Source organism: Esox lucius, chromosome 21 (assembly GCF_011004845.1).
Source record: "Esox lucius isolate fEsoLuc1 chromosome 21, fEsoLuc1.pri, whole genome shotgun sequence".
NCBI lineage: Eukaryota > Metazoa > Chordata > Actinopteri > Esociformes > Esocidae > Esox > Esox lucius.
Window position 1 is genome coordinate 30,150,647 of NC_047589.1, and position 27,196 is coordinate 30,177,842.

At 41.4% G+C, this 27,196-nt stretch overlaps 1 protein-coding gene and 1 pseudogene across 1 annotated transcript; one reads left to right on the top strand and one right to left on the bottom strand.

Annotated features, from left to right (window-relative positions):
* LOC117593656 overlaps positions 1 to 27,196 on the top strand; it is a 63,933-nt pseudogene that overhangs the window by 8,356 nt on the left and 28,381 nt on the right.
* On the bottom strand, positions 11,279 to 20,930 carry LOC105010353 (vitellogenin). Its single transcript, XM_034289397.1, has 34 exons — positions 20,829 to 20,930; positions 20,708 to 20,728; positions 20,434 to 20,585; positions 20,086 to 20,337; positions 19,634 to 19,795; positions 19,190 to 19,338; positions 18,951 to 19,101; positions 18,577 to 18,734; positions 18,313 to 18,478; positions 17,573 to 17,698; positions 17,264 to 17,482; positions 16,954 to 17,171; positions 16,774 to 16,871; positions 16,535 to 16,659; positions 16,339 to 16,440; positions 16,112 to 16,231; positions 15,784 to 15,970; positions 15,600 to 15,693; positions 15,327 to 15,512; positions 15,079 to 15,226; positions 14,790 to 14,970; positions 14,286 to 14,665; positions 14,155 to 14,193; positions 13,973 to 14,035; positions 13,666 to 13,872; positions 13,392 to 13,543; positions 13,095 to 13,242; positions 12,870 to 12,996; positions 12,592 to 12,775; positions 12,412 to 12,506; positions 12,185 to 12,279; positions 11,900 to 12,065; positions 11,635 to 11,796; positions 11,279 to 11,453 (listed from the first exon to the last, which is right to left on the bottom strand). The coding sequence occupies exons 1-34, from the start codon at positions 20,866 to 20,868 to the stop codon at positions 11,341 to 11,343; spliced, it is 4,986 nt and encodes a 1,661-aa protein (XP_034145288.1). The 5' UTR covers positions 20,869 to 20,930; the 3' UTR covers positions 11,279 to 11,340.

Here is a 27,196-nt window from a genome sequence, read left to right on the forward strand (position 1 = left end):
GTCCCTCTTAAATTGATGAAAAGACAAGAAGAAAACTGGTCAGTGAGGCTTCCAAGAGGCCTACAGCAACATTAAAGGAACTGCAGGAATTTCTGGCAAGTACTGGCTGTGTGCTACAATGTGACAACAATCTCATATTATTCATGTGAATGGGTAATGCTGTAGGGTGGAAAGACGGAAGCCTTTTCTTACAAAGAACAAAATCTGCCTGAAGTTTGCAAAAACAAACATCAAGTCTCCCAAAAGCACATCGGAAAATGTGTTATGATCTAATAAAACCATGGTTGAACCTTTTGGCCATGGTTGAACCTAAACATACCTAATTCCAAAAGGTATGTTTAGCGCAAAAACAACACTGCACATCACCCAAAGAACACCATAACCACAGTGAAGCATAGTGGTGGCAGTATCATGCTTTGGGGCTGTTTTTCTTCACCTGGAACCGAGGCCTTAGTCAGGGTGGGAAAAAATACCAGGCAATTTGGACACAAAATCTTCAGGTGTCCGTTAGAACGCTGAAGATGAAGAGGAAGTTCAACTTTCAGCATGACAATGACCCAAACCACACATCCAAATCCACAAAAGCATGGCTTCACCAGAAGAAGATTAATGTTTTGGAATGTCCCAGTCAGACCCCAGACCTGAATCCAATTGAACATCTGTGGGGTGATCTGAAGAGGGCTGTGCACAAGAGATGTCCTCGCAATCTGACAGATTTGGAGCGCTTTTGGAAAGAACGGTGGGCAAATATTGCTACGTCAAGATGTGCCATGCTAATAGACTCCTACCCAAAAAGACTGTACTGTAGTAAAATCAAACGGTGTTTCAACAAAGTATTAGTTTAAGGGTGTGCACACATTCAACCAGGTTATTGTGAGTTTTTATTTTTCCCCCTTTAAGATTTCAGTTTGTTTTTTGTTCACGTTATAGGTCACATTATCTCACAAATACATAGAAAACCTCAGAAAATACAAATCATGTAGTACTCTTGAGGTTTACATACAATCATGTACAATCAGAGCATGCCTGAGGTACCACTCAGAAGGAATACATACATCAGATACCTGGTTTTGAAATACTTACACAATTTCTCCCACAAATACAGTGGGGAGTACAAGTATTTTATACACTGCCGATTTTGCAGGTTTTCCTACTTACAAAGCATGTAGAGGTCTGTAGAAGCCCTCCTGTCCTCCACTCATTACCTGTATTAACTGCATCTGTTTGAACTCGTTACCTGTATAAAAGACACCTGTCCACACACTCAATCAAACAGACTCCAACCTCTCCACAATGGCCAAGACCAGAGAGCTGTGTAAGGACATCAGGGATACAATTGTAGACCTGCACAAGGCTGGGATGGGCTACAGGACAATTGGCAAGCAGCTTGGTGAGAAGGCAACAACTGTTGGCGCAATTATTAGAAAATGGAAGAAGTTTAAGATGACGGTCAATCTCCCTCGGTCTGGGGCTCTATGTAAGTTCTCACCTTGTGGGGCATCAATGATCATGAGGAAGGTGAGGGATCAGCCCAGAACTATTTGGCAGGACCTGGTCAATGACCTGAAGAGAGCTGGGACCACAGACTCAAAGAAAACCATTAGTAACACACTACGCCGTCATGGATTAAAACCCTGCAGTGCACGCAAGGTCCCCCTGCTCAAGCAAGCGCATGTCCAGGCCCGTCTGAAGTTTGCCAATGACCATCTGGATGATCCAGAGGAGGAATGGGAGAAGGTCAAGTGGTCTGACGAGACAAAAATAGAGCTTTTTGGTCTAAACTTCACTCTCCGTGTTTGGAGGAGGAAGAAGGATGAGTACAACCCCAAGAAAACCATCCCAACCATGAAGCATGGAGGTGGAAATATCATTCTTTAGGGATGCTTTTCTGCAAAGGGGACAGGACGACTGCACCGTATTGAGGGGAGGATGGATGGGGCCAAGTATCGGTATCTTGGCCAACAACCTCCTTCCCTCAGTAAGAGCATTGAAGATGGGTTGTGGCTGGGTCTTCCAGCATGACAACGACCTGAAACACACAGCCAGGGCAACTAAGGAGTGTAAGAAGCATCTCAAGGTCCTGGAGTGGCCTAACCAGTCTCCAGACCTGAACCCAATAGAAAATCTTTGGAGGGAGCTGAAAGTCCATAATGCCCAGCGACAGCCCCGAAACCTGAAGGATCTGGAGAAGGTCTGTATGGAGGAGTGGGCCAAATTCCCTGCTGTAGTGTGTGTAAACCTGGTCAAGAACTACAGGAAACGTATGATCTCTGTAATTGCAAACAAAGGTTTCTGTACCAAATATTAAGTTCTGCTTTTCTGATGTATCAAATACTTTTGTCATGGAATAAAATGCAAATTAATTACTTAAAAATCATACAATGTGATTTTCTGGATTTTTGTTTTAGATTCCGTCACTCACAGTTGAAGAGTTCCTATGATAAAAATGACTACATGCTTTGTAAGTGGGAAAACCTGCAAAATCGGCAGTGTATCAAATACTTGTTCTCCCCACTGTATGTTTATGTTGTTAACAAAATGTACACTGTTCAATGTACAGTTGTGACCTTTTAACCCAGGGACCCTGCAGTCACATTATTTTGTCAGTGCACAGAATACAGAAGCTTGCAAAAACTGTTACAAGCAACACAACATTTTTTAATTGGTTTTATATAAGGGACAGTCAGTGACAATAAGCTTTGTTTGTCTAAATAGTAATTGGACCAAGGAGGCACAAGGCAGTGTTTACCTGTGACTGTTTACATGTGACTGTTTACCTGTGACTGTTTACATGTGACTGTTTACCTGTGACTGTTTTCCTGTGACTGTTTTCCTGTGACTGTTTTCCTGTGACTGTTTTCCTGTGACTGTTTACCTGTGACTGTTTACCTGTGACTGTAGAGTGAAAGAAAAAGAGAGAGAGAGAAAAGAGAGAAAGAGAAGGGGAGAATGAATGCAGAGAGAAAAAGAGGAATGACAGGAGAGAAAAGGAAAAAGGCAGAGAGGAAGAGATAAAGACTACGAGCCAGAATAGAGATTAGAGGGGAAAAAGAATGAAATACAAAGAGGTTTTTATTGCACGATTAGGAATCAAGACACAACCATTTTGCTACATCTGTTATTCTATCTGCCAAACTGCGTATGTAATAATAAAATAAACTCTGCTAGTCTTGAGAAAGTCATTGGCCACTATACCCTGTAACTCTGTAGCTAAAATTCCTTATGCGATTTCGCCTACGTTGCAATAGTGACTGAGTTGTCATGGAGATGCCAAGAGTCCGAGCGCGCCAACTGTTATTCCCTGAAGGAGAAGCTGCCAGACCATTTTACTGTTATGTTGGATCAGGGACAGTCATTGTGTTCAGGGCTTGAGTAATGACACCGTAGCCATGGGAATGCAGCTGTAGTCTTTGCTGAAAGAAGGACAGTCTTGCGCGAGAGAGGGGTCAATCAGCCTTTGGCCACACTGATCCATTAAGAAGTAAACCAAATGATCTGCTGAGAATGAGAATGCGAAAACATGCTGCCCTTTTGGTAATGGGTTTACGTTTTTTTCGGTTCGTCTAAAAGTCCGGAACTTCCTGTACTTGAAAACAGATGGGAAATGTTTTTTATTGGGATGCATCATCGTCACTGATTGTACAACTCTTGGCATAGAATTAGGGGTTTGAGAGGATGGCAGACAATTGGAAGTCTACAGGGGCAGACTGGGACTAGAAAATGACAGTCTACAGGGGCAGACTGGGACTAGAAATCAACAGTCTTCAGGGGCGGACTGGGACTAGAAATTGACAGTTTTCAGGGGAGGACTGGGACTAGAAATCGACAGTCTTCAGGGGCGGACTGGGACTAGAAATCGACAGTCTTCAGGGGAGGACTGGGACTAGAAATTGACAGTCTTCAGGGGCGGACTGGGACTAGAAATTGACAGTCTTCAGGGGAGGACTGGGACTAGAAATTGACAGTCTTCAGGGGCGGACTGGGACTAGAAATTGACAGTCTACAGGGGCGGACTGGGACTAGAAATTGACAGTCTACAGGGGAGGACTGGGACTAGACATTGAGAGTGAACAGGGGAGGACTGGGACTAGAAATTGACAGTCTACAATTTCTAGACTGGGACTAGAAATTGACAGTCTACAGGGGCGGACTGGGACTAGAAATTGACAGTCTACAGGGGAGGACTGGGACTAGACATTGAGAGTGAACAGGAGAAGACTGGGACTAGAAATCGACAGTCTTCAGGGGCGGACTGGGACTAGAAATCGACAGTCTTCAGGCATGGACTGGGTCTAGAAATCGACAGTCTTCAGGGGTGGACTGGGACTAGAAATCGACAGTCTTCAGGCACAGACTGGGACTAGAAATCAACAGTCTTCAGGGGCGGACTGGGAATAGAAATCGACAGTCTTCAGGGGAGGACTGGGACTAGAAATTGACAGTCTTCAGGGGTGGACTGGGACTAGAAATTGACAGTCTTCAGGGGAGGACTGGGACTAGAAATTGACAGTCTTCAGGGGCGGACTGAGACTAGAAATTGACAGTCTACAGGGGCGGACTGGGACTAGAAATTGACAGTCTACAGGGGAGGACTGGGACTAGACATTGAGAGTGAACAGGGGAGGACTGGGACTAGAAATTGACAGTCTACAATTTCTAGACTGGGACTAGAAATTGACAGTCTACAGGGGCGGACTGGGACTAGAAAATGACAGTCTACAGGGGAGGACTGGGACTAGACATTGAGAGTGAACAGGGGAAGACTGGGACTAGAAATCGACAGTCTTCAGGGGCGGACTGGGACTAGAAATCGACAGTCTTCAGGCATGGACTGGGACTAGAAATCGACAGTCTTCAGGGGTGGACTGGGACTAGAAATCGACAGTCTTCAGGCACAGACTGGGACTAGAAATCAACAGTCTTCAGGGGCGGACTGGGAATAGAAATTGACAGTATTCAGGGGCGGACTGGGAATAGAAATCGACAGTCTTCAGGGGAGGACTGGGACTAGAAATTGACAGTCTTCAGGGGTGGACTGGGACTAGAAATTGACAGTCTTCAGGGGAGGACTGGGACTAGAAATTGACAGTCTTCAGGGGCGGACTGGGACTAGAAATTGACAGTCTACAGGGGCGGACTGGGACTAGAAATTGACAGTCTACAGGGGAGGACTGGGACTAGACATTGAGAGTGAACAGGGGAGGACTGGGACTAGAAATTGACAGTCTACAATTTCTAGACTGGGACTAGAAATTGACAGTCTACAGGGGCGGACTGGGACTAGAAATTGACAGTCTACAGGGGAGGACTGGGACTAGACATTGAGAGTGAACAGGGGAAGACTGGGACTAGAAATCGACAGTCTTCAGGGGCGGACTGGGACTAGAAATCGACAGTCTTCAGGCATGGACTGGGACTAGAAATCGACAGTCTTCAGGGGTGGACTGGGACTAGAAATCGACAGTCTTCAGGCACAGACTGGGACTAGAAATCAACAGTCTTCAGGGGCGGACTGGGAATAGAAATTGACAGTATTCAGGGGCGGACTGGGAATAGAAATCGACAGTCTTCAGGGGAGGACTGGGACTAGAAATTGACAGTCTTCAGGGGTGGACTGGGACTAGAAATTGACAGTCTTCAGGGGAGGACTGGGACTAGAAATTGACAGTCTTCAGGGGCGGACTGGGACTAGAAATTGACAGTCTACAGGGGCGGACTGGGACTAGAAATTGACAGTCTACAGGGGAGGACTGGGACTAGACATTGAGAGTGAACAGGGGAGGACTGGGACTAGAAATTGACAGTCTACAATTTCTAGACTGGGACTAGAAATTGACAGTCTACAGGGGCGGACTGGGACTAGAAATTGACAGTCTACAGGGGAGGACTGGGACTAGACATTGAGAGTGAACAGGGGAAGACTGGGACTAGAAATCGACAGTCTTCAGGGGCGGACTGGGACTAGAAATCGACAGTCTTCAGGCATGGACTGGGACTAGAAATCGACAGTCTTCAGGGGTGGACTGGGACTAGAAATCGACAGTCTTCAGGCACAGACTGGGACTAGAAATCAACAGTCTTCAGGGGCGGACTGGGAATAGAAATTGACAGTATTCAGGGGCGGACTGGGACTAGAAATCGACAGTCTTCAGGCGCGGACTGGGACTATAAATTGACAGTCTACAGTGGCGGACTGGGACTAGAAATTGACAGTCAATATGGGCGGACTGGTACTAGAAATTGACAGTCTACAGGGACGGATTGGGACTAGAAATTGACAGTCAATATTGGCGGACTGGGACTAGAAATTCGCCCTGGCATGTGTAATACATCTTGCAATTTTTTTCCTTAGAATGAGCTAAACCCTACCCAACACTTCAGCCTCACATGAATGTGTTTTATTACAAATATAGGTTAATAGCTAATAATAACTAACAATCTTAATTCTCAATAGGCGTACCACAGCCGGGACACCAAAACCTTTATGCCACAAAGTCTTATTTATTTATTTTTTGTTATAGGCATATTATATATGTGCAGAAAGCTTAGAATCTGGTTAATCTAACTGTAGTATACAATTTAACGTAGCTATTACAGCGACTAACTCCTATGCAAGTGTTTGAGTATAGTCAACATCTACAAAAATGGCACCAGGGTCACTAGTTCGGTGTCTGATGGTAAATTGTGTACTTACAAATAGCTTCTGATTTCTTTTCTTGATGGTCCCAGAGATATAGCCAAGCATTGTTTTCTTTGATAAAATCTGTTTTTAAATTGACAACGATTCATGTTCTTCACAGTGAAATCCAACTCGGTCAACTCGGCGCAAATCTATTCATGATATTCAAAACTCTTACTAGGTTTTAACACAGCCTAATTGGTATTTCTGAAAAGAAGAGTCTCTATCATTTAACCAGCCATAGTTTATCCTTCTATGTGGCCTCTACGCTTCGCACAACGTCAACAAAGACATGCAGTCTGGCACCGTTTACTAACAGGCTTTTGGGTTTTGTAGCATGTATCTTCCTCAAACGACGACCAATGGATTAGAAACTCACTAGGTTGAGAGCACACGAGCCACACTTTACGGCAACTGTTGAACGATCACCTTCAGACATACATACAAGACACACCAAGAGTGCGCACCACCCCTACAAATCTTCAACCTAAATTGAATATTGCGCAAGACGCATAGCTGTCGCTGCTCACAAAACTATACTCAGCATTTAAAGTTTAAATGGCTACTCATAGGTGGAAAAGCAACGTAGGAGACAAATTTGAACTAGATTTTTTGAAGAAATCATGGACTTTGAGTCAAGCATCTTGGTGAGTTCAATAAAATAGATTACCCAAGACATACAGTATATTAGCCTTAGCATATTAGGCTATGATAGGCTACGTCATATAGTTTCTGAGCGTCTTACTGCCAATTGGGTCACGTCATTATAGTAGATTTCAGTTCATAATGTTCTTATATATAACCAACTGTCTATGTGATTTGGCAATGCCATTTTGTGTCTGTTTCTTATGGCCTATTCATCCCCATATTTCTCCCTGAATCCCCAACAGTGATTCAGGAGGTCCCTCTGGCTCTTGACCCCCACCCCACTGTGACGCCATCATCTGACTGGCCATTTCAGAGCTTTCCCAGAAGTCGATAAGTCTCCCCCTTCTTTGTCCCATTCCCTTCTGCTCTTTTCATTTCAACTCCTGCCAACTGTTTGCTTATTATCTATGTGTGTAAGGAGGCATAGATACCACATATGATCTAACCACATATGATGTTAGATCACCACATATGATGCAAACACCACACGTTAGATCATTGGATCCACCTCCTTGTCGCGCCTCCTGTTAGTATTTTCCATAATGTATAACATTCCTGGGAGTGTGTAACCCTTATTTTAATCACCTCTGCACTGTTGTATGTTCTGTGTATGTATGAACTTGAAAATTCATGATGTGTCCAAAGTGTCCAATCTGTAAAGGACACGTTGGCCTTGCTTTAAAAAGAACTAAGTAGATCACTGAATTTTATATCAAACGGCCATGAAACTTGCTGACATCTATTGAATCAAGTGGAAAGTTCCTCCAGGTTTATAATCCATGTTTGGCCTTCCCCACTGCAATTCAAACATGATGAGGAATTTAGTTTTTTACAAAAAAACGCATGTTTTTGGTTTGTTTTATCTTCTGCCAAATATATTGTGTCATACTTTCCTGCATTAATTTATAATTCCTACAAACCAGAGTGTCTCCTTTCAAATGGAACCAACAATATGTTTATACTATATTCAGGTCATGAGCTACAAGCATTTAGATTTGGGTACACCATTTTAGGTGGAAATTGAATAAGGACCGCCCAAAGAACCTATAGTCAGGTCTTCTGAACACATTTGTAGTAAAACCAGAATCAGAAACGCTGTCTCTCTTTCATACCCTTCAATGCTGCAAGCCAGTACTTTAGATTAGATTCAGCTGTATTGTCATTGAACAGTACAAGTACAGTATAACGAAAAAAAAAAAAGTATCCCCTGATTTTGTACCTTTGCCCACTGACAAAGAAATGATCAGTCTATAATTTTTATTCTAGGTTTATTTGAACAATCCAGAAAAACACAAATGTATTTACATTTTAATGAGTGAAATAAATATTTGATCCCCTTTCAATCAAAAGGATTTCTGGCCCCTGGTGTCTTTTATATAGGTAACAAACTGAGATTAGAAGCAAACTCTTAAAGGGAGTGCTCCTAGTCTCAGCATGTTACCTGTATAAAAGACACCTGTCCACAGAAGCAAGTCAATCATTCAGATTCCAAACTCTCCACCATGGCCAAGAACAAAGATCTGTCCAAGGATGTCAGGGACATGATTGTAGACCTACACAAGGCTGGAATGGGCTACAAGACCATCGCCAAGCAGCTTGGTGAGAAGGTGACAACAGTTATTGCGATTGTTCGCAAATGGAAGAAACACAAAAGAACTCTTTCGGTCTGGGGCTCCATGCAAGATCTACCTTCAAATCTTCGCTGAGAACCTCCTTCCCTCAGCCAGGGCATTGAAAATGGGTCGTGGATGGATATTCCAGCATGACAATGACCCAAAACTCACGGCCAAGGCAACAAAGGAGTGGCTCAAGAAGAAGCACATTAAGGTCCTGGTGTGGCCTAGCCAGTCTCCAGACCTGAATCCCATAGAACATCTGTGGATGGAGCTGAAGGTTCAAGTTGCCAACAATCAACGTCGAAACTGACTTGGAGAAGATTGGCAAAGAGGAGTGGGACAAAACCCTCCTGAGATGTGTGCAAACCTGGTGGCCAACTACAAGAAACATCTGACCTCCGTGACTGCCAACAAGAGTTTTGCCATCAAGTACTAAGTCATGTTTTGCATGGGGGTCGAATACTTATTTTACTAATTGAAATGCAAATCAATTTATAAAATTTTTGACATGCATTTTTCTGGATTTTGTTGTTGTTATTCTGTCTCTCACTGTTCAGATAAACCGACCATTAAAATTATAGACTGATCATTTCTTTGTCAGTGGGCAAACATACAAAATCAGCAGGGGATCAAATCGTTTTTTCCCTCACTGTATTAGCGGCCTATTGGGAAGAGATGGAGAGACAGACAGAGCGGAGGCAGAGAAAGAGATGGATGCACTGAGAGAAAGGAAGTAGAGAGTGAAAGACCAGGGACAAGGGGTAGATAAGAAGGGTCAGAGGGAAGCAGAAATTGTAGAACAGAAGGAGATGGAGAACGAGACGGAGAGAAAATGAAAAGGAAGGAGTCTGTATTCAGACAGCAGAGCCAGTAGTTTTTATTTATTTGAGTAGCAGCTGAGAGGTAGCATGTGTCTCTGTGTTAGAGGTCTGGCGAGCTATCACTCTCTCACAAGGCGGATTTAATACATCTCAATGGGAAAACAAATAATCACCCACTCACACAAACTGTAAAATACGTTATCTGAGTCCACCAATCACAGATCATACGGCAGGTTATTGGGAGACCTGGGAACAACTGACAACGGCTTGTCTTTCCCAGAGCCTTGGGTAGAGCCAAGTCTGCCTTGGGTAGAGCCAAGTCTGCCTTGGGTAGAGCCAAGTCTGCCTTGGGTAGAGCCAAGTCTGCCTTGGGTAGAGCCAAGTCTGCCTTGGGTAGAGCCAAGTCTGCCTTGGGGAGAGCCATGTCTGCCTTGGGTAGAGCCATGTCTGCCTTGGGTAGAGCCAAGTCTGCCTTGGGTAGAGCCAAGTCTGCCTTGGGTAGAGCCATGTCTGCCTTGGGTAGAGCCAAGTCTGCCTTGGGTAGAGCCAAGTCTGCCTTGGGTAGAGCCAAGTCTGCCTTGGGTAGAGCCAAGTCTGCCTTGGGTAGAGCCATGTCTGCCTTGGGTAGAGCCAAGTCTGCCTTGGGTAGAGCCAAGTCTGCCTTGGGTAGAGCCAAGTCTGCCTTGGGTAGAGCCAAGTCTGCCTTGGGTAGAGCCCTCCTCTGGGAAGTGAAGACTTCACCTCTGGGTGGTCTACATATTTGGGAGCTATTTGGCAGGGCTAACCAGACCTTTATGCCTCGTGAGAAACTGTGCTCTGCTTCTATCAGAGAAGGCTGGAGAACCGGCTGTTTTTCTTTCGCCATTTCCCACTAGTGGCACTTCTAATTCCCCTGGTGACCCACCTCTACCCTTTTCCTTCAGTGGTTCTGATCTGGGGTCCATGGCAGCTGCCGGTGTGACGGTGTGTATTGTCCAGTCTAACCCATGTAGAGAATACTGGAAACTGATCTTCCTGTCAACCTTTGTGGAAAACCATCCTATCTGGCGATACTGCAGAGCCAACTGCTCCAGTGCTTTGCCCTGCACTGTAACCTGCATAGTTTTTAGCCTAGTGTTTGACATCCTCTTTGACATCACTGTGATTGCAGTATACGCAAATCACCTATTAATGAATAGCATTGGCTACGAAAATATTTACTTTCCTCACAGCACCACCCTGAACGGTGAAAAGTTGTGGGATGTTCTCCCAATACACGCCAACTGGTTATACTCAATTTCCCAGTGACCAAAATCTGTTTTGTACAGTGTAGCGGAAGGAGTGCAAAGCACAAGACGTCTAATAGAAGTGACGATGCATTGCACTGTATTGTGATATCATGGAATTAGAAACCCTCCAAAATGTCCTTCAGGAACTGGACTTTCAAATGTATTTTAGCTCAGATGGCTTTAAACATTACCATACAACATGTTACTAAAGAAAATATCAAATTCAGATGCTTATGGTTTCTTTATTCAATAAATATTTTACAGAGAATTTCAGGGAATTAAACAGTCAAAACTTCTGTTTTGGGGCTCTATGAACAATCTTTGGTGCAGCTACAGGACAAATGAGCTTCTGTCTTCTCTCTCAGGTCCACACTCTGGTCTAAGTTGCTGCTCAGATCATCAGAGCTGTTCTGGTGGGAACCTGTTATAAGAAAGAAAATATGGGGTTTCAACTGCAGATCACCTTTCATTGGATTTCAGTCTCGTTACATTTTATTGTTTTTAAATAAGCATTTGAAGGTGAAGTCTGGGGTCGACTCCAACATTGTAATAGATCAGCTACTCTATACTGTCTTCAGTAAAAAATTATGTTGGAAACTCACCCTGGGGCAGGCAGTGGTAGCCGATGGTAACGGGGACGGTCCTCAATGCAACACATCCAGGAAGACAACGCAGGACAGGCTCAACAGAGTAGCATTTAGACTTATGGCCTTCCAAAGTCACCTCTCTGTCCAGCTTCACAGACTCAAGCTTCATGCGACATTCTGGGACAAAGAGGTACAGTAATGTGAAACAGGAAGTCCAGGATCAAGTACCTGCAAATTATATTAGATATTGTACGAATTAGTACGTTTGCATGAGACTTACCAGATTTATCATGGCAGCTCACAGAGGCAAGTACCCAAGAATGGGCAAAGCTGACTGGGCTCTTGGTCAGACGACCACTGGGTGTACTATACTCCTGCCTGATTTCCCCATCAGCCTTTCCACAGATTCCACCAATCTTCCCCTTCATCCAGTCCACAACTTGAACCTGAGGGCCAAAACCATACAAACACTTAGTATGACTCCAGCGGAAGTTGTTGTACACTTTAAACTATTAATATCCTTACAGCCACTTCTATTTATTATTTGACATAAGATTCTCATCACCTTCCATGAAGTCTTATCAAAGTAGACTTCTTGGAGACCGTGGCTTGGGGCCTTCAGAGACAGGCCTTCACGCTTCTGTCTGATCTCAATAGAACCTTTAAGTAAGAACAGAAATGTTAAATGTAAAGTCAGTATTAAAGTAGTTTAAGAGAGAACTTTCCACAATATTAGATCATTCTAGTCATTTTGATGATAATAAATGATGTCTTAGGAACATAAGCAGAAACCTGAGGGGTCCTGGTATGGCAGCTTGCTGAGGGGAATTTCCATTTCATTGACCTTCAGCATCACTTCATCGTCTTCAAGGTACAAGTCAATATCACTGGAAATGTCAGAGTGATACAGTATGTTATTGGGAGAACTTTCAAATACATGTGTCAGAAGTTGTTTTCTACAATAAGACTCACATGTCGGAGATTTTCACGTTGATTTCGTTTTGTTCAGATGAGTGATCCTTCTTCAGCAGAACAATGAATTTGAGCTCAGGGGTGGAATCCTGAGCCAAAACCTGGTAGCAAGAAATTGGCATCTCGTTCTTGTATCTCCTGTTGTTGAAGGTTGTCAAAGTGTCCCTGACCATGCTACATTGAGCTGGAAAACAATAAACAGACATGACAAAACCTTTTGAGCTTGGTAACTTTCCATTTAGTGTGAAAAGCTTTTTTCGATTATTATTTCTTCTGACCTGAGGTGGCTTCAGTAAAAACTGAGTGAATTTTGCTGACCATGTCTCCATCAAAAGGAGAAAGACCAGTCAAAGACTCAATAGGCAGAGGATATGGGAGGTTTAAACCCAGTTTAGACAGGGTCATCTGTGAAGTAGATAATCACCAGGAACAGTTATCCCAAAATAGGAGTCAGGAGAAGAAAACAGCAAAAAGGTTGTTGTGAAAGAAACAATGTTCCTCACCTTGGGTGTCTTCAGAATCACATCCAGGGTCCTTTCAGATGTTGCAACCACAGTCAACTGAATCTGTTTCTCACTATTTTTCATTTTTCGAACTGGAATCAAACTAGCCAGGTAAGATGGAATGTACTCTGGGATGTACTCGGACATGCTAGAGAAGAAAAAGTTAAATTAATCAGAAGTGGTTCTTGATTATTTCTGTAACATTATTCAACTATTATATACAATCATGGTTCATCTTAACATAGAACAAGACACCATAACAGTACATTTTGACAGAAAATTATACAGTAATCGTACATCTTGACATAGCCCCAACATTTCTTGGGAACCTTGGGTAGTCTCTCCCAAGACACCCTCAGACGAGCTGCCGGGCTTTCACCAACAAGACCAGTCTCTGCAGTGATGAAGGTCTTATATTCCTTGCACTCTGCACCCCAAGCAATCTTGGCCTGGTTAAGAGAACAAAGAGTGGAATAGTGGTATAATACAACAGAGGTTATTGCTACCAAAGTAAACCAGGTACAATGAGAAGACTTATATTGTAGAACCATCTACATATAATTGATCTCACATTGACTTTGTGTTTGCTGAGCAGAACACCATCAGCACATAATTGCCAGTTGTCATCTTCAGCAATGGCAGCCAGAATGATCTGAAGTCTGGAAGTAGCTTTGTCCAAGTAAGCAGCCACCTGGTATCCAGCCTGCTTCTGGTCTTTTCTCACTGCACGGACCAGAATGACCACCTCAGGGGCAAGAGTCTCGCCAAGGAATCTGGCCTGAGAGGAGGAATTATTTTATTACTCGTTGCACTCTATCTGGGTGAACAAAAGGAATGACATGATCACCTTGACTCAAGTTCTGGTGTTTATATTTAACCTGATTGTAGATTTCCTGGAAGCTAGAGGCAGTACTCCTGCTTTTTGAGATTCCTTGGGAGACCTGAAAACACAGAATAGAACAAATCATCTGGGAACATAAGTAAGTACATATATATACATACATAGTTTTGTATACAATTATTTCCATTAGATTTAAAACTATTTATTATAACATTCTACCTTGTGATTTCTGGTGAAGTTGCGGTTGTAAACCTCACCCTATTTAGGGAAAAAACATTTTAATATATAAAATATTCACTAAACATTATTCAAATTTGTTTGCAAAAGGTTTGTGACAACAGTATCCTGACCATGGAGCGACGAGAACTGGAGGAACTGGAGGAGCTGGAGGAACTGGAATTGGAGTTGGACATGGAAGAGCTAGAAGATCTGCTGCTCTGTAATTTGCTGGAACTTGAGCTACTGGAACTAGAGCTGCTGGAACTAGAGCTGCTGGAACTAGAGCTGCTGGAACTAGAGCGGCTGGAACTAGAGCTGCTAGAGCTGGAAGAAGATCTGGTACTGTTCCTTAGACCAGGTACCAGCATTTTTTTGAGCTTCAACAGGATAGGTTTCCCCTCTGGAGCGTCTTCATCATCATTAATGGTGATGACTTTGATGATCTTATCTGCAGCTTTGGGTCCAATTTGCACTTCAATCTCTAGTTTCTCAATAGCAGCTCCAGATGAAGCTAAATTGACAAGCAATATACATTTAGATGAAATGCTCAATTATTTTTAAATACATTTAACATATTCATATTAACATATGATTTTAAGCTATTTAACATATAACATGAAGTAATACATGCTTGCCTGGTTTGACAGCAATAATGACTGAATGATTTCCAATCATTTTGTAGAGAAGAGAGTTTCTGATGAATGCAGCATTTTCAGAGGCAATCTCTATGCATGCACTGATTCCAAGTCTTTCAGCACATAATTTCTTCTCAAGCTGCTGTATGGTAGGAAAATCTGTGATCTCTGAAGATCTTGACTGAAAACAGATATCAATGTATGAGGTAATCAACTGGATGTGGTAAAATAATTCTTACAGGTGAAGTAAAAGGGCATTTTGTTTCAGTAGTATTTAATCTAAACTCACCAAACTATTAGTATTGGAGTCTCCAGAATCAGTCATAGTTGATGTCTCACTGGACACCTGTAGACTTGCTGCTTTGTCAGGAATCAAGGGAGTTAATCTCTCAGCTTGGAGATCCTCCACATTTCTTGCTACTGCAAAGGTCTCAACTCTGTTGAAGGAACATAGAATCTATTGTGGTGGCATGGTTCTACAATAAGAACTTTGACATCTATAACAACCTTTTTACTGACCAAGAAAATTATACTTACTGAGCAGCAACAATGTGCTCAGGAGCAGAAACAGGCAAAGCCTCAATCTTGAAGTGTCCGTTAGCAATGTCAAGTTTTGCTGTGAATTTGGCAGGGACAACTGTGTGGACCTTAGCTCTTGCTATCAGTGCTGCCTGGAGGAATTTGGTGTTTACTCCCATCACAGCAAATGTATGCATGGCAATGCTACAGGGAATGGAGAAGGTTGTTAAGTTCACCCAGAATGGTGGTATTAAAAATAAAATCATTAAATTAACCTTCGGTAATACTAACCTTGGTCTAACTTCAGCTTGCAGCTGAATGTCTGTTTTTAACAGCTGGGCAATATTGAAGTGTTCAGGCAGAGCAGGTTTCATAGTTGCACGGACTATGAAGATAAAGAATAAAACACATTGATATGGCAGACTGGAGATAGGAAGTAATAAAGAAGTACTAATAACTACTATGATATGGTTACCATCGACAAATGCATTAGCAACAGCAGCAGTGTAGAAGCTGAGCTCCATGGGCAAACCAACAGCACTGGGGAAGATGCGACGCACTTCAGCAGCCAGCAGGGGCTTAGAATACTGGAGAGTAGTTCCAGAAAGAAGAGCCTTCAAGACATTCTTTCCCATAGCCTGGACAGCAGGGCTGGTGGCAAGCTGTGGGGAAATATTAGCTTCAGCATTTTTGGATCAGCAGGTTTGACTCATTCAAATAAAGAATTATAAAGGTAAAACTGTAAATGCTTTACTAACACTTTTGGAGACTATTAAGAACCGTCATGGATTTTAACGTCGTACCTGAATGGCCTGATCGATAAGAACTTTGTCGATGTTTACAAAGGCAATTTCCTGTCCAAAGAACTTCACATACATGGAGGCCAGGGGCTTGCTGGAGATATCAGACCTCCAGTTACACAGCTGTGTATAGATGAAGAGAGTAAACATGATTGATCTACTCAATGTCAATGAACCACAGCAATTCAATCAACTGTGGAACATGAAGTTATCTTTGATACCGTACTTACAGCCTTAAGGACACGCTTCATTTTAGTGATCCTGTCAACATTTTCAGAATCTGTTGGGTTTTTCATGAGAGCCTCCTGGATTCCATCAGTTTTCACACCAACCTGAGTGAAAAGATTTACATTGGGACAGTCAAATATTTATTTTGTATTACTTAAATTCTAAAATTACAAAAATTTCAAGGAAAACCGCCTTTACCTCCAGGACGTCAGCAGCTGCTCCAGCAAAGTAGGAGCGAGCTTTGGCCACAAAGGCTCTGGGCAAAATGGTGGCAGCATCGTTGATGTACAAAGCTGTGGCAGCAGCTCCAACCCTCAGGGGACCTTTAAGAGTGAATACATGACTGTCAATGTCTTTGTTGAGGTTTAGTGGATGGTATTATGGGTTTGGGTATTATGGGTCATTGTTAACAAAGCAGTTTAAGAGGATTCCCTTACTGTAATAGGCATCCAGGTGCATGGCTTTACTGTAGCGATAGCCCAGTCTTTCAAATTTGTTGCTGAGGATCTTGACAGCAACATTGCAGGCAGCAGCACTAAATGAAGGAATACTAGGTCATTGTACACGATTAAATATAAACTCAGAGAGTTGTAGTAAAGGTTGGAGAGTGCTCTTACACTGGGGCATAGTCTGGGGCAGTGCTCCTGGTCAGGGACTTCATGTGAGAATAGGTGAAACTGGCCACCTGCAGATTTTCTTCTGTCCTCAGAATGTTAGCAAGAGTGGTCACCAGACCCATTGGAGGCTTTGTCTCAAACAGCACAACACAGGCAAGCATTCGGAGCTCTGGGTGGATTTCCTTGTCCATGAACAACTGCACAGCGATATCCTGGACCTAATTCGCACCAATATTTCAGAGATTTGAAAGGACTTCTACCAGGAGAGTGATGATGTTGTTATTTGCAATTTATTGATGTGACTACTGACCATTTTGGGATCCCTCTTAGCAATGTTCCTCAGGGCTAATAGTGCATCTTCCTGGACTTTCAGAGGCAGTTTAACAGCTGCAGTTCCAACTATGGGCAGGAGCTTTGTGATTGGTTTAATGCTAGCAGGATGGCCAGCATTACCCAGAACTTTAAGAGCTCTGGTGAGTTCCTCAAAGTTGCCTTTAGCAGCAGCCTCAACAGCAAGGTCATGGATGGGCTGTGTGAAGACGTAGAAATGTGAATAACCTCTATCAGTCCTTTAGGTCATAGTGATAGAGATCATTATAGGCAAATACACCCAGTTTACCTTCACAAGTTCAGCAGGGCAGTTGGGAGAAGCCACACAGTATTTGTAAACCTGTGTACCATAACCAAGCATGACGATCTCACGCAGAACTGGTTGTTTCTGAATCTTGTCATGGAAAACCAGGCTCTGGTGGGAAAGAAAAGTTATTTAGAATATTTTATATTGAATAGGTAAGATTTAAGTGGGTCTGGGATTCACACCCACATTGGTCACTAATGCACGCACTGTACCTTTATGTATTATGGGCGATGGTTTTACACACTATAATAGCTCAGGCCTCAATTCTGACTCATTCAATCTATGCATAGTAGTAGTGAATTTAAGATTTTACTTATTTCACCAGAATAAAATTAATTCATGAATAGCATGGACTATATATGACCGTGTCCAGTATGAACACAATTTTAGATAGCTTTTTTTCTAGCTAAATCTAAGGACTAGTGCTGGATTGCAATTCAATATTTGTGTTAATTTTTGCACTATAACAATTTTAGCTAGCTAGCTTATTTGATACTATGCTGCTATAAATCCTAAAATTCCCTGATGTAACTAGATGCATAGCTTCTCCCTAATATGTACCCAATTTGAGAAGATTTGGTTGATTAAGCAGGTTGTATAATTTCCATGGTAGCTAGTTGCCCTTTTAAGATGAATGGACTGCGGGTAAGTCCATTGAGTTCAATAAAAATGTAGATATGAAATTAAAGATGAAAGCAACTGCTATTTAATGCTGTACCTACTTCAAAAAGCTTGACAGTGTCCAGATCAGCAGTCACCATATGTACAGCAGCAACCAGAGCCTGAGCGGCTTCAGGAATAGTGATGTCACCAGCCAAAAACTTCTCCTTGATGAATCTCACAGCAACTGGACTTCCAATGGACGGAACAGAGTCCAGGATCCACATTCTGTAAAAGAAAATGTTGCATTGCAGCACATTTGTGTTACATCATTGTTTCTCTGCTTGAGTAGTTTTCCAAGAAAATGAATGTTAAAAAAACAATACCTGAAGGCTGGTTTGGTCTTGAACTGAGTCCAGATGGCCTCGATGTTCTCAAAGCTAGCCCTGCGCAAGATGTGAATCAACTGCAGAAACTTCAGGGGAGCATCTTCATGGACCGGTGTCTCGTTGGATGTGACCAGATGATTCAGGACCTCTACAGCCTAGAGAATTATAATGAAATTATGGTGAAGTATTTGTATTAAACCTTGTTAAACAAATATGTAATGCAGTTGAAAAAGAATTTACTGTCATCTTAGTGTTTACATATTTTCCAGCTTATTTAAAATATTACACATTTACAGTCACACTTACCTATTTAAAATTAATAAATATAGTATCAGGTTAATTTAAAATAGTATATATGTATTTAATTGTACCTGTGCTTGTGGGTTGGTAATCTTAAGGAGCTGAAGCGGTGACTGGAGAAGTTCAGTGGAAAGTTCATACTGAATGGTTCCACGATGAAGATATTCAGCTTTGATGGGTGCAATGGGTGTCTGCTTGATCTCAACGAAGGTCAAAGTTTGTCTGTGAAAAGTTGACAATAGGAAACCTTTAGAAATGTAAACATAATATAAGTTCAAGTGTTTTTGTTTTGTATCTCAAGTCATCATACTTTGCTTCCATCTGGGCAGCTCCAGTCATCTCATTGAATGGTGCAAACTGATGGAGCTCAGCAACAGTGGCCTCCATGATCAGGGCACCAGAGGGAGTGGGCTTCATGATGTAGTTGTAGGAAGCTGCTCCCCTTAGGGCCCTCCCTCTCTGTGAGGATAAAACACACAGTGGCAACTGTCATCGCAGCCGGTAGAGAGACCAAATCTTTATTTGCAGAACTTTTTCTGCACAAGTTGACATGCATGGCTTCACTGCTTTACTACTTTAGATTCTACATTTTTAAGATGTGTCATGCACAGCTACAGAAAATGCCATAAAATTCCCAAAACAATTCACATTTTTATTTACTGTGTGAATATTTTTCAGTTGTGTGAAACTGGAAGAAATGTTGATACAGGGGTTGTATTGTTAGCCTAGAAAATATAGATAGTTATGTTCATACCTGCTGACATTCAACACACTTCTCAGTGTAAGCCAGACCAAAGTCTTTCATGATCCTCTCCTGGCAGTTATTCAGATCCTTGGTCTTAGTCAGATGGATGCGCTCTGCCTTGGTATCTTCACTGATCACATAGTGGGTCTTACATACTCCCTGAGCTCCAGCCTAACCGAAAGGACATAAAGGAGAGAATTAGTGAAGAACTCAGACATTACACATTAGAACATGTATCATAAAGGAGAGAATTAGTGAAGAACTCAGACATTACACATTAGAACATGTATCATAAAGGAGAGAATTAGTGAAGAACTCAGATATTACACATTAGAACATGTATCATAAAGGAGAGAATTAGTGAAGAACTCAGACATTACACATTAGAACATGTATCATAATGGACAGAATTAGTGAAGAACTCAGAGATTTCTCATTGAAACATGTATGTGTGTATTTACCTCCTGAAGCTCATAGACGTTCTGTGTCTTCTTGACATTGAGCTGAAGAATGTTCAAGATGCCTCTATGGATATTCAGAACTGTTTCTGAGACATCAGCTGGGGCAGATACCTTACCCACAACACCGTTGGTGTACTCAAACCTGATGGGGGTCCTGAGCTGATTATTCAGGGCTGAGGTGAGCTTTGGAGCTGGCACAAAAGAAGCTTTGGGCCAAAATCCACTGTACTCTAAGATCTCAGGATCCTCAAGCTACAGGGAAATACCAATATACATATTAGTCAGTGTAATGGACCTCACAGGACATTGTTGTGCTGTATGGGTGTCATGTAAAAGTGAAACTAATACCTTGAGCAAGTAGCTATTGTCTGCAACTGCACTGATGAGAACTTTGCTGATGATTTTTACTCCAGCTCTAGCAAGACCTTCCTCAGGCAGACCCCCCAGGATTAATGCCTCATAGCTGTACACATGGGTCTTACCGGCAGCAAATTGGGGGGCTGTAATGTCAAATCAACATACAATTTACAATGTTGTAATCTTTGAAAAAATACTTCAGACATCAGGTAAACTTCACAATGAACTGCAAGTATGTTAAGACAAGAACATAACTTAAACCTACCAAGGTTAAGATGTTGACACGCTAGAATAAAAATAGAAAAGAAATCACAATTTAACAATCAACATTTCAAAACAATTAGTCATTTTTTGTAACTATTCTGTAGATAGATAGTAGTACTTACCCACGAGGGCTAGAGTCAGTGCTAGTATTACCACCCTCATGATCAGTGAGATACAATGAACAGCAGTCCCAGACCGCCTTTTAAAGCAAATTACTGCTGACAAAACAGATTAAATAGATAATTAACCAATGTTAATGAATTGGAGACCAGTATGTGCTCATAATGAAGCCTGTTGAGTATGTTATCACTGGTTGTGAGGTGGTCACATACACCCTGAGGTTAGGTTAACCTGCCCCACTGACATGGACAACTTCACCCATCAATGTCCATCTACATCAGATACCTACTAAACATTACATTGCAAGTTTTTGTTTTCTTAAGAGTGTAAGTATTGCAGTGTATACAGGTGTAGGATCATAATTTGATTGTGTTAGATGATTAGATCCTGTAAAGTAGACAATTTAAGCCTGTAGAATACTGTTCAGCTAAGGTAAGACTTCTGAGGTTTGTAATTTCTTCTTAAAAATATCTCGAACTTCAAATAGCTATCAAGACCTATCCCTTAATCAAATATCTAAATTAGTGGAAATAAAGCTTCAGAAGTACTTTGAATAGGCTTTTGATCATTGTAAACATACCTTTTTAAATCTTTTAAATCATTTGTTTTAAACAATCTCTAAATGCTCACCTTTGGGTATTTAACTGTCGTTTATGTTCATTAAATCTGAATAATTCTAAACAATTCACATCAAATTTGACATAAAATTACTTTGTTTAAAAATAAATTGATCAACATTATATGCATAGTTAACAACTGTAAATCTATTATACTAATCGTGGTCAATGGCTGTAATATTTTTATGTTTTTCTAGGTTAAGATCGGTATATTTGTGTTAATCTGAAATGTGTTAGTGGATGCATTTGAATAAAATAGTTTAGGCACCAAAAAGGTTGCCAAGCCCTGGGTCCATCCAATGCAAAACTGATGGCCTTGATCACTGGGTCATTCAAGTCAACACGACAAATGTCAACGGTCAGCTTGACTAATAGATAACACAAAGTTATGTCAGTCTTTGATATTAAATATGCCACAATTGTGTTGTTGGATTCAATGTGTCAATTTCATTTAAAAAAATCACTGTAACAGAAAATAATTGCTTCATGCAAGCAATACTGGAGAAAAATCTTGCATTAAAATATTTCACAATGAAAGAGTAATTACATGAGCAGAAGAGTAATCATTTTTTCAAATGATACATTTTCTCAGTCATTTTGTATTTATTCTTTTTTTGTTGCATTGATTAATTTGCATGAATACGCAGCACAGTGAGTAAATATCGGGCCTCTCTGCAACCGGCACTATTGACCTGTTACAGGTTAAAAAAAACATACAGCGATTACTTGAGGATTATTGCAGTCGTATTAGAATTATTTTTGATGAAGAAGGAATGGTTTGAGCATCAACTTAGTAACCCCATTTTTGCTAGATCATATCTCCTAACCAGCATGGTGAAAACAATGCTCTTCTGAACCTCGGCAAGTCAGTATTCACAGGCATATCAGATTTTTATGACTTCCAATTACTCTTTTTTCCATATCTTTTTTTCAAGTGAATTTCAAATATCAAGTTTATTTGTCAAATGCACCAAATAACACAGCGTCATCCTGCACAATGATATTCTTGTGACATGGCACCCGACAAATACATAGTGAAAATAAAAAAATATATATAAAGAACAACAAACCAGACACGCCTAGTTCAGCCGAACTGCAATTCAAAGCATTGCCCTCTAGAGATTCGAACCCGGGTCGCCCACGTGAAAGGCTGTGTCGCTAATCTCTACATCACAGAGCTCCACGTTTGGTGGGTGTCAATATCGCTTCTTGTGTCTATGAACAAATCCTCTTTTGCTACTGGCCGTTTTAGCAGCTAATTGGCCATTTGTGAATAATATTGATATAGTTAAACTGACTAACGTTTCTTACAAAGTTTACCTCCAACACAAATAGCGTCTATGAATTGTTAGTGTTTGCCACTGGCCCTTTGAACAGCTTATTAGCCAGTAATAGGCTTTACCAGTATCTACTAACTTTCTGGAATAGTCATAGGAATTGATCAATTGCTAGCGGGTCTGCTAAAGCTATTTCATTTTATGGCATAAGAACATATTTATTTATTTCATGGCATAAAAACATACTTTTTTCTTTCATTCGTGAATGACATTGATGCAATATCTATCAATAAAGGTGATGATATCTAACTTTTTCATTAAGTGAAACGACGAGAGAATCGTAGAAATAAAATAAATGTTGTTGTTCACAGTAGATTTGAACTTGAGCCTTCCACGTGAGAGGCACTGTCTTTAACCATAACACCTCGGCATTACACATTTCTCTAGTTGCTCAACACTATTGAGCATTCTGTTAAACTGACGTTTCTTATAAAGTTTATCTCCATCAGAAATAGCATCTATTAACTGTTAGCTTTTGCCACTGGCCGTTTAAACATCTTATTAGCCAGTAATAGGCTTACTGGTATATACTAACTTCTTAGGAATAACCATAAGAATTGAGTAATTGCTAAAGAGACTAAAGATGAACTTTTCCATTCCAGAAACAGTTGCAATATAACCGTATACATTTTTAATTAAGGCTTACAGTAACGTAACTACTGTATGTTGTAGCCAGAAAATGTGTTTGTCTATCCTGACCCAAAACACATGCACGGATGCGTACTTCGAAAATCCACCAGAAACAGTCGCAATATAACCGGAAAGTGTTTTATTTCAGGCTTACTATATAATGTAGTCACTGGAGGTTTTAGCCAGCAAAGTTTTCATCTTTACAGAATAATTCATGATGCATACTTCTCATTGCCTGCGAGGAGATACAAAATCAGGACCTATAGTTCGCAGGTCTGCTTCCCAAACTACTATAACTATTTAGCAATTGATGCTCAGTCAGTCAGTCACTCAGTCAGTCACTCAGTAAGAGACATTCGCTCTTCTTGGTTGTCTCTGCTTACGCGGTCCGGCAAAAATACACTCACCTAAAGGATTATTAGGAACACCATACTAATACAGTGTTTGACCCCCTTTCGCCTTCAGAACTGCCTTAATTCTACGTGGCATTGATTCAACAAGGTGCTGAAAGCATTCTATAGAAATGTTGGCCCATATAGATGGGATAGCATCTTGCAGTTGATGGAGATTTGTGGGATGCACATCCAGGGCACGAAGCTCCCGTTCCACCACATCCCAAAGATGATCTATTGGGTTGAGATCTGGTGACTGTGAGGGCCATTTCAGTACAGTGAACTCATTGTCATGTTCAAGAAACCAATTTGAAATGATTCAAGCTTTGTGACATGGTGCATTATCCTGCTGGAAGTAGCCATCAGTGGATGGGTACATGGTGGTCATAAAGGGATGGACATGGTCAGAAACAATGCTCAGGTAGGCCGTGGCATTTAAACGGGGCCTAAAGTGTGCCAAGAAAACATCCCCCACACCATTACACCACCACCACCAGCCTGCACAGTGGTAACAAGGCATGATGGATCCATGTTCTCATTCTGTTTAAGCCAAATTCTGACTCTTCTGAATATGTCAACAGAAATCGAGACTCATCAGACCAGGCAACATTCTTCTAGTCTTCAACTGTCCAATTTTGATGAGCTCGTGCAAATTGTAGCCTCTTTTTCCTATTTGTAGTGGAGATGTAGTGGAGATGAGTACCCGGTTGGGTCTTCTGCTCTTGTAGCCCATCCACCTCAAGGTTGTGCGTGTTGTGGCTTCACAAATGCTTTGCTGTATACCTCGGTTGTAACGAGTGGTTATTTCAGTCAAAGTTGCTCTTCTATCAGCTTGAATCAGTCGGCCCATTCTCCTCTGACCTCTAGCATTAACAAGGCATTTTCGCCCACAGGACTGGATGTTTTTCCCTTTTCACACCATTCTTTGTAAACCCTAGAAATGGTTATGCGTGAAAATCCCAGTAACTGAGCAGATTGTGAAATACTCACCAACAACCATGCCACACTCAAAATTGCTTAAATTAACTTTCTTTCCCATTCTGACATTCAGTTTGGAGTTCAGGAGATTGTCTTGACCAGGACCACACCCCTAAATGCATTGAAGCAACTGCCATGTGATTGGTTGATTAGATAATTGCATTAATGAGAAATTGAACAGGTGTTCCTAATAATCCTTTAGGTGAGTGTATACACAACACTGTAAAATAAGCAACAGTTTAAAAGGAGTACTGTAAACTATCAGCAACATTGGTAGTAGTATTGAATATTATAGATATGGCATAAGTTATTATAATTATAATATTATATAAGTATGGCAATAATATACATAACAATGTAAACTAGTAGCAATTTTAGAATGACTATGATGGGGGAGTATGATCAATATGGGTAGAAGTATTAGATATTATAGATACATATGAGTGTAATATGCTTATGAATGGTACATGCAATGGAATATTCTAATGTACATTGAATGTACCTGAAAAGACACCAGAGCATTTGGTATGTTCATGTGTGATCATTATGATCATGGATCAGTGTTGCTGGTTGAGGAGCCTTATGGCCTGAGGGACAAATCTGTTTTTGAGTCTGGAGGTGGTCTGTTCACAGCAGTGTGAACAGACCATAGCCTGTGTGACTGTAGTCTTTTATGATGCTCCAGTAACATATACCAGACGGCAGCAGTGTGAACAGACCATTGCTGGGTGACTGTAGTCTTTTATGATGTTCCAGTAACATCTACCAGACGGCAGCAGTGTGAACAGACCATAGCCTGGGTTTGGCTGTGATCTTTCATGGTGTTCCGTGCTTTCCTCAGCCATTGTGTATGGTAGATGCCTTACATGGAGGGGAGATGGTAGCCGATGATGCGCTCCGCAGACTTCACCACACTCTGGAGGGACTTGCGGTCTGCAGCAGAGCAGCTGCCGTACAAGGTAGTAATGCAGTCTGAGAGGATGCTCTCAATGGTGCACCTGTAGAAGTTGGTGAGAGACAAATTTCTTTAGTCTCCTCAGGAAGTAAAGTTGTTTTGGGGCACTTTTCATTGCAGAGTTCACTCATCTAGACCAAACGAGGTCATCTTTGATGAACGCTATTCTTCACCTTGTGGTGATCCCTCTGTATTTGTTCTCATTAAGTCTTCTCTTTATGGTAGACTTGGATAATGATATGCCTACCTCCTGGAGAGTGTTCTTCACTTGGCTGGATGTTGTGAAGGGGTTTTTCTTTACCATGGAAAGGATCCTACATTCATCCACTACTGTTGTCTTCTGTGGACGTCCATCCCTTCTTGTGTTGCAGAGCTCAGCAGTGTGTTCTTTTTTTCTCTGAATTGTTGATGAACTGATTTGGCCACTCCTAATGTTCCTGCTATCTCTCTGATGGATTTTTTTTTAGCACCCTACAGATGTCCTGTTTCATTTGCATTGAGAGAACAGTTTCCAAAACTGTATATGTTCATCTCAAATGCTGGGTGTGATTAGCCTACAAAAGTGTTTTATTGTGATAACATTTCTTAAATTTGCATTGCTTTTTCTTTGGGATATCTTGAGAATGTTAATTGATTGGGTCGAACTGTTTTGTACTTGTGGGGGTCTTGCTTCTGTTTGTTCACATTCATGGTGGTTTGGATTTGTGAACGGAGCCCCAAGACTATCATGTTCACATTCATGGTGGTTTGGGTTTGGCTTTGTCACCTCCTTTATTGATATGATTAATTGTCTGGTCCAAATGCACCAATTCAAACAGTCCACTTTTGTTCACCAGAGCACAGCGTTACATAACAGGGATACCCGGTTTCTCCAGGCCTATTCTGTACTCAGAATAGAATCTCTAGCATGGGCAGTTTGGGAACATTTGTGTATAATATATCCATTTTAATGCTCTGAAAACGCCTGTTGTGTCACGGGATCTCAACCACCAAAATAACCAGGCTTATGCATTTATTATAGGCTATCCATGCCCAATGAGTGTAACACAAAAATGCACAAGTTACTTTAGTGCAGAAAAACATATTTTGTTTTCAATGCTCTGATTCATAAAACTTTTGCACTTACAGTGGACATCAAAATGAAAATGCAGCTTTTGTTCTTGTTGGCTTTAATAAGATTTTCTGACCAACAACATTTAAGTGGAAAACCAATGGATATATCTTATGTTGGTCTTTAAAATTGGGGTTATAACTGTGTACTTTTATTTTAAATTTTTGTACTTTTATTTTCAAAAAGTATAGATCTGTTGAGGGATATGATGAGAATATGAAACATCATTAATGTTAGTTCAAGAAGAAAGACCATCAGGTAAGCTGTCAATAGGCCAAAGGCAACCTTAAAGGAGCTGAAGGAATTTATGTCAGGAACTTGGCCCTCCCTGCATATTACCACCATAGCCT

Excerpts from the sequence above, each read along its gene's own strand:
- LOC105010353 (XM_034289397.1), bottom strand. The coding sequence starts at position 20,868 with ATGAGGGTGGTAATACTAGCACTGACTCTAGCCCTCGTGG. Across the intron at positions 12,776-12,869 it reads TTTTACTGAAGCCACCTCAG|CTCAATGTAGCATGGTCAGG; the intron begins GTCAGAAGAAAT and ends ATTGTTTTCCAG. Across the intron at positions 12,280-12,411 it reads GCCATACCAGGACCCCTCAG|GTTCTATTGAGATCAGACAG; the intron begins GTTTCTGCTTAT and ends TCTTACTTAAAG.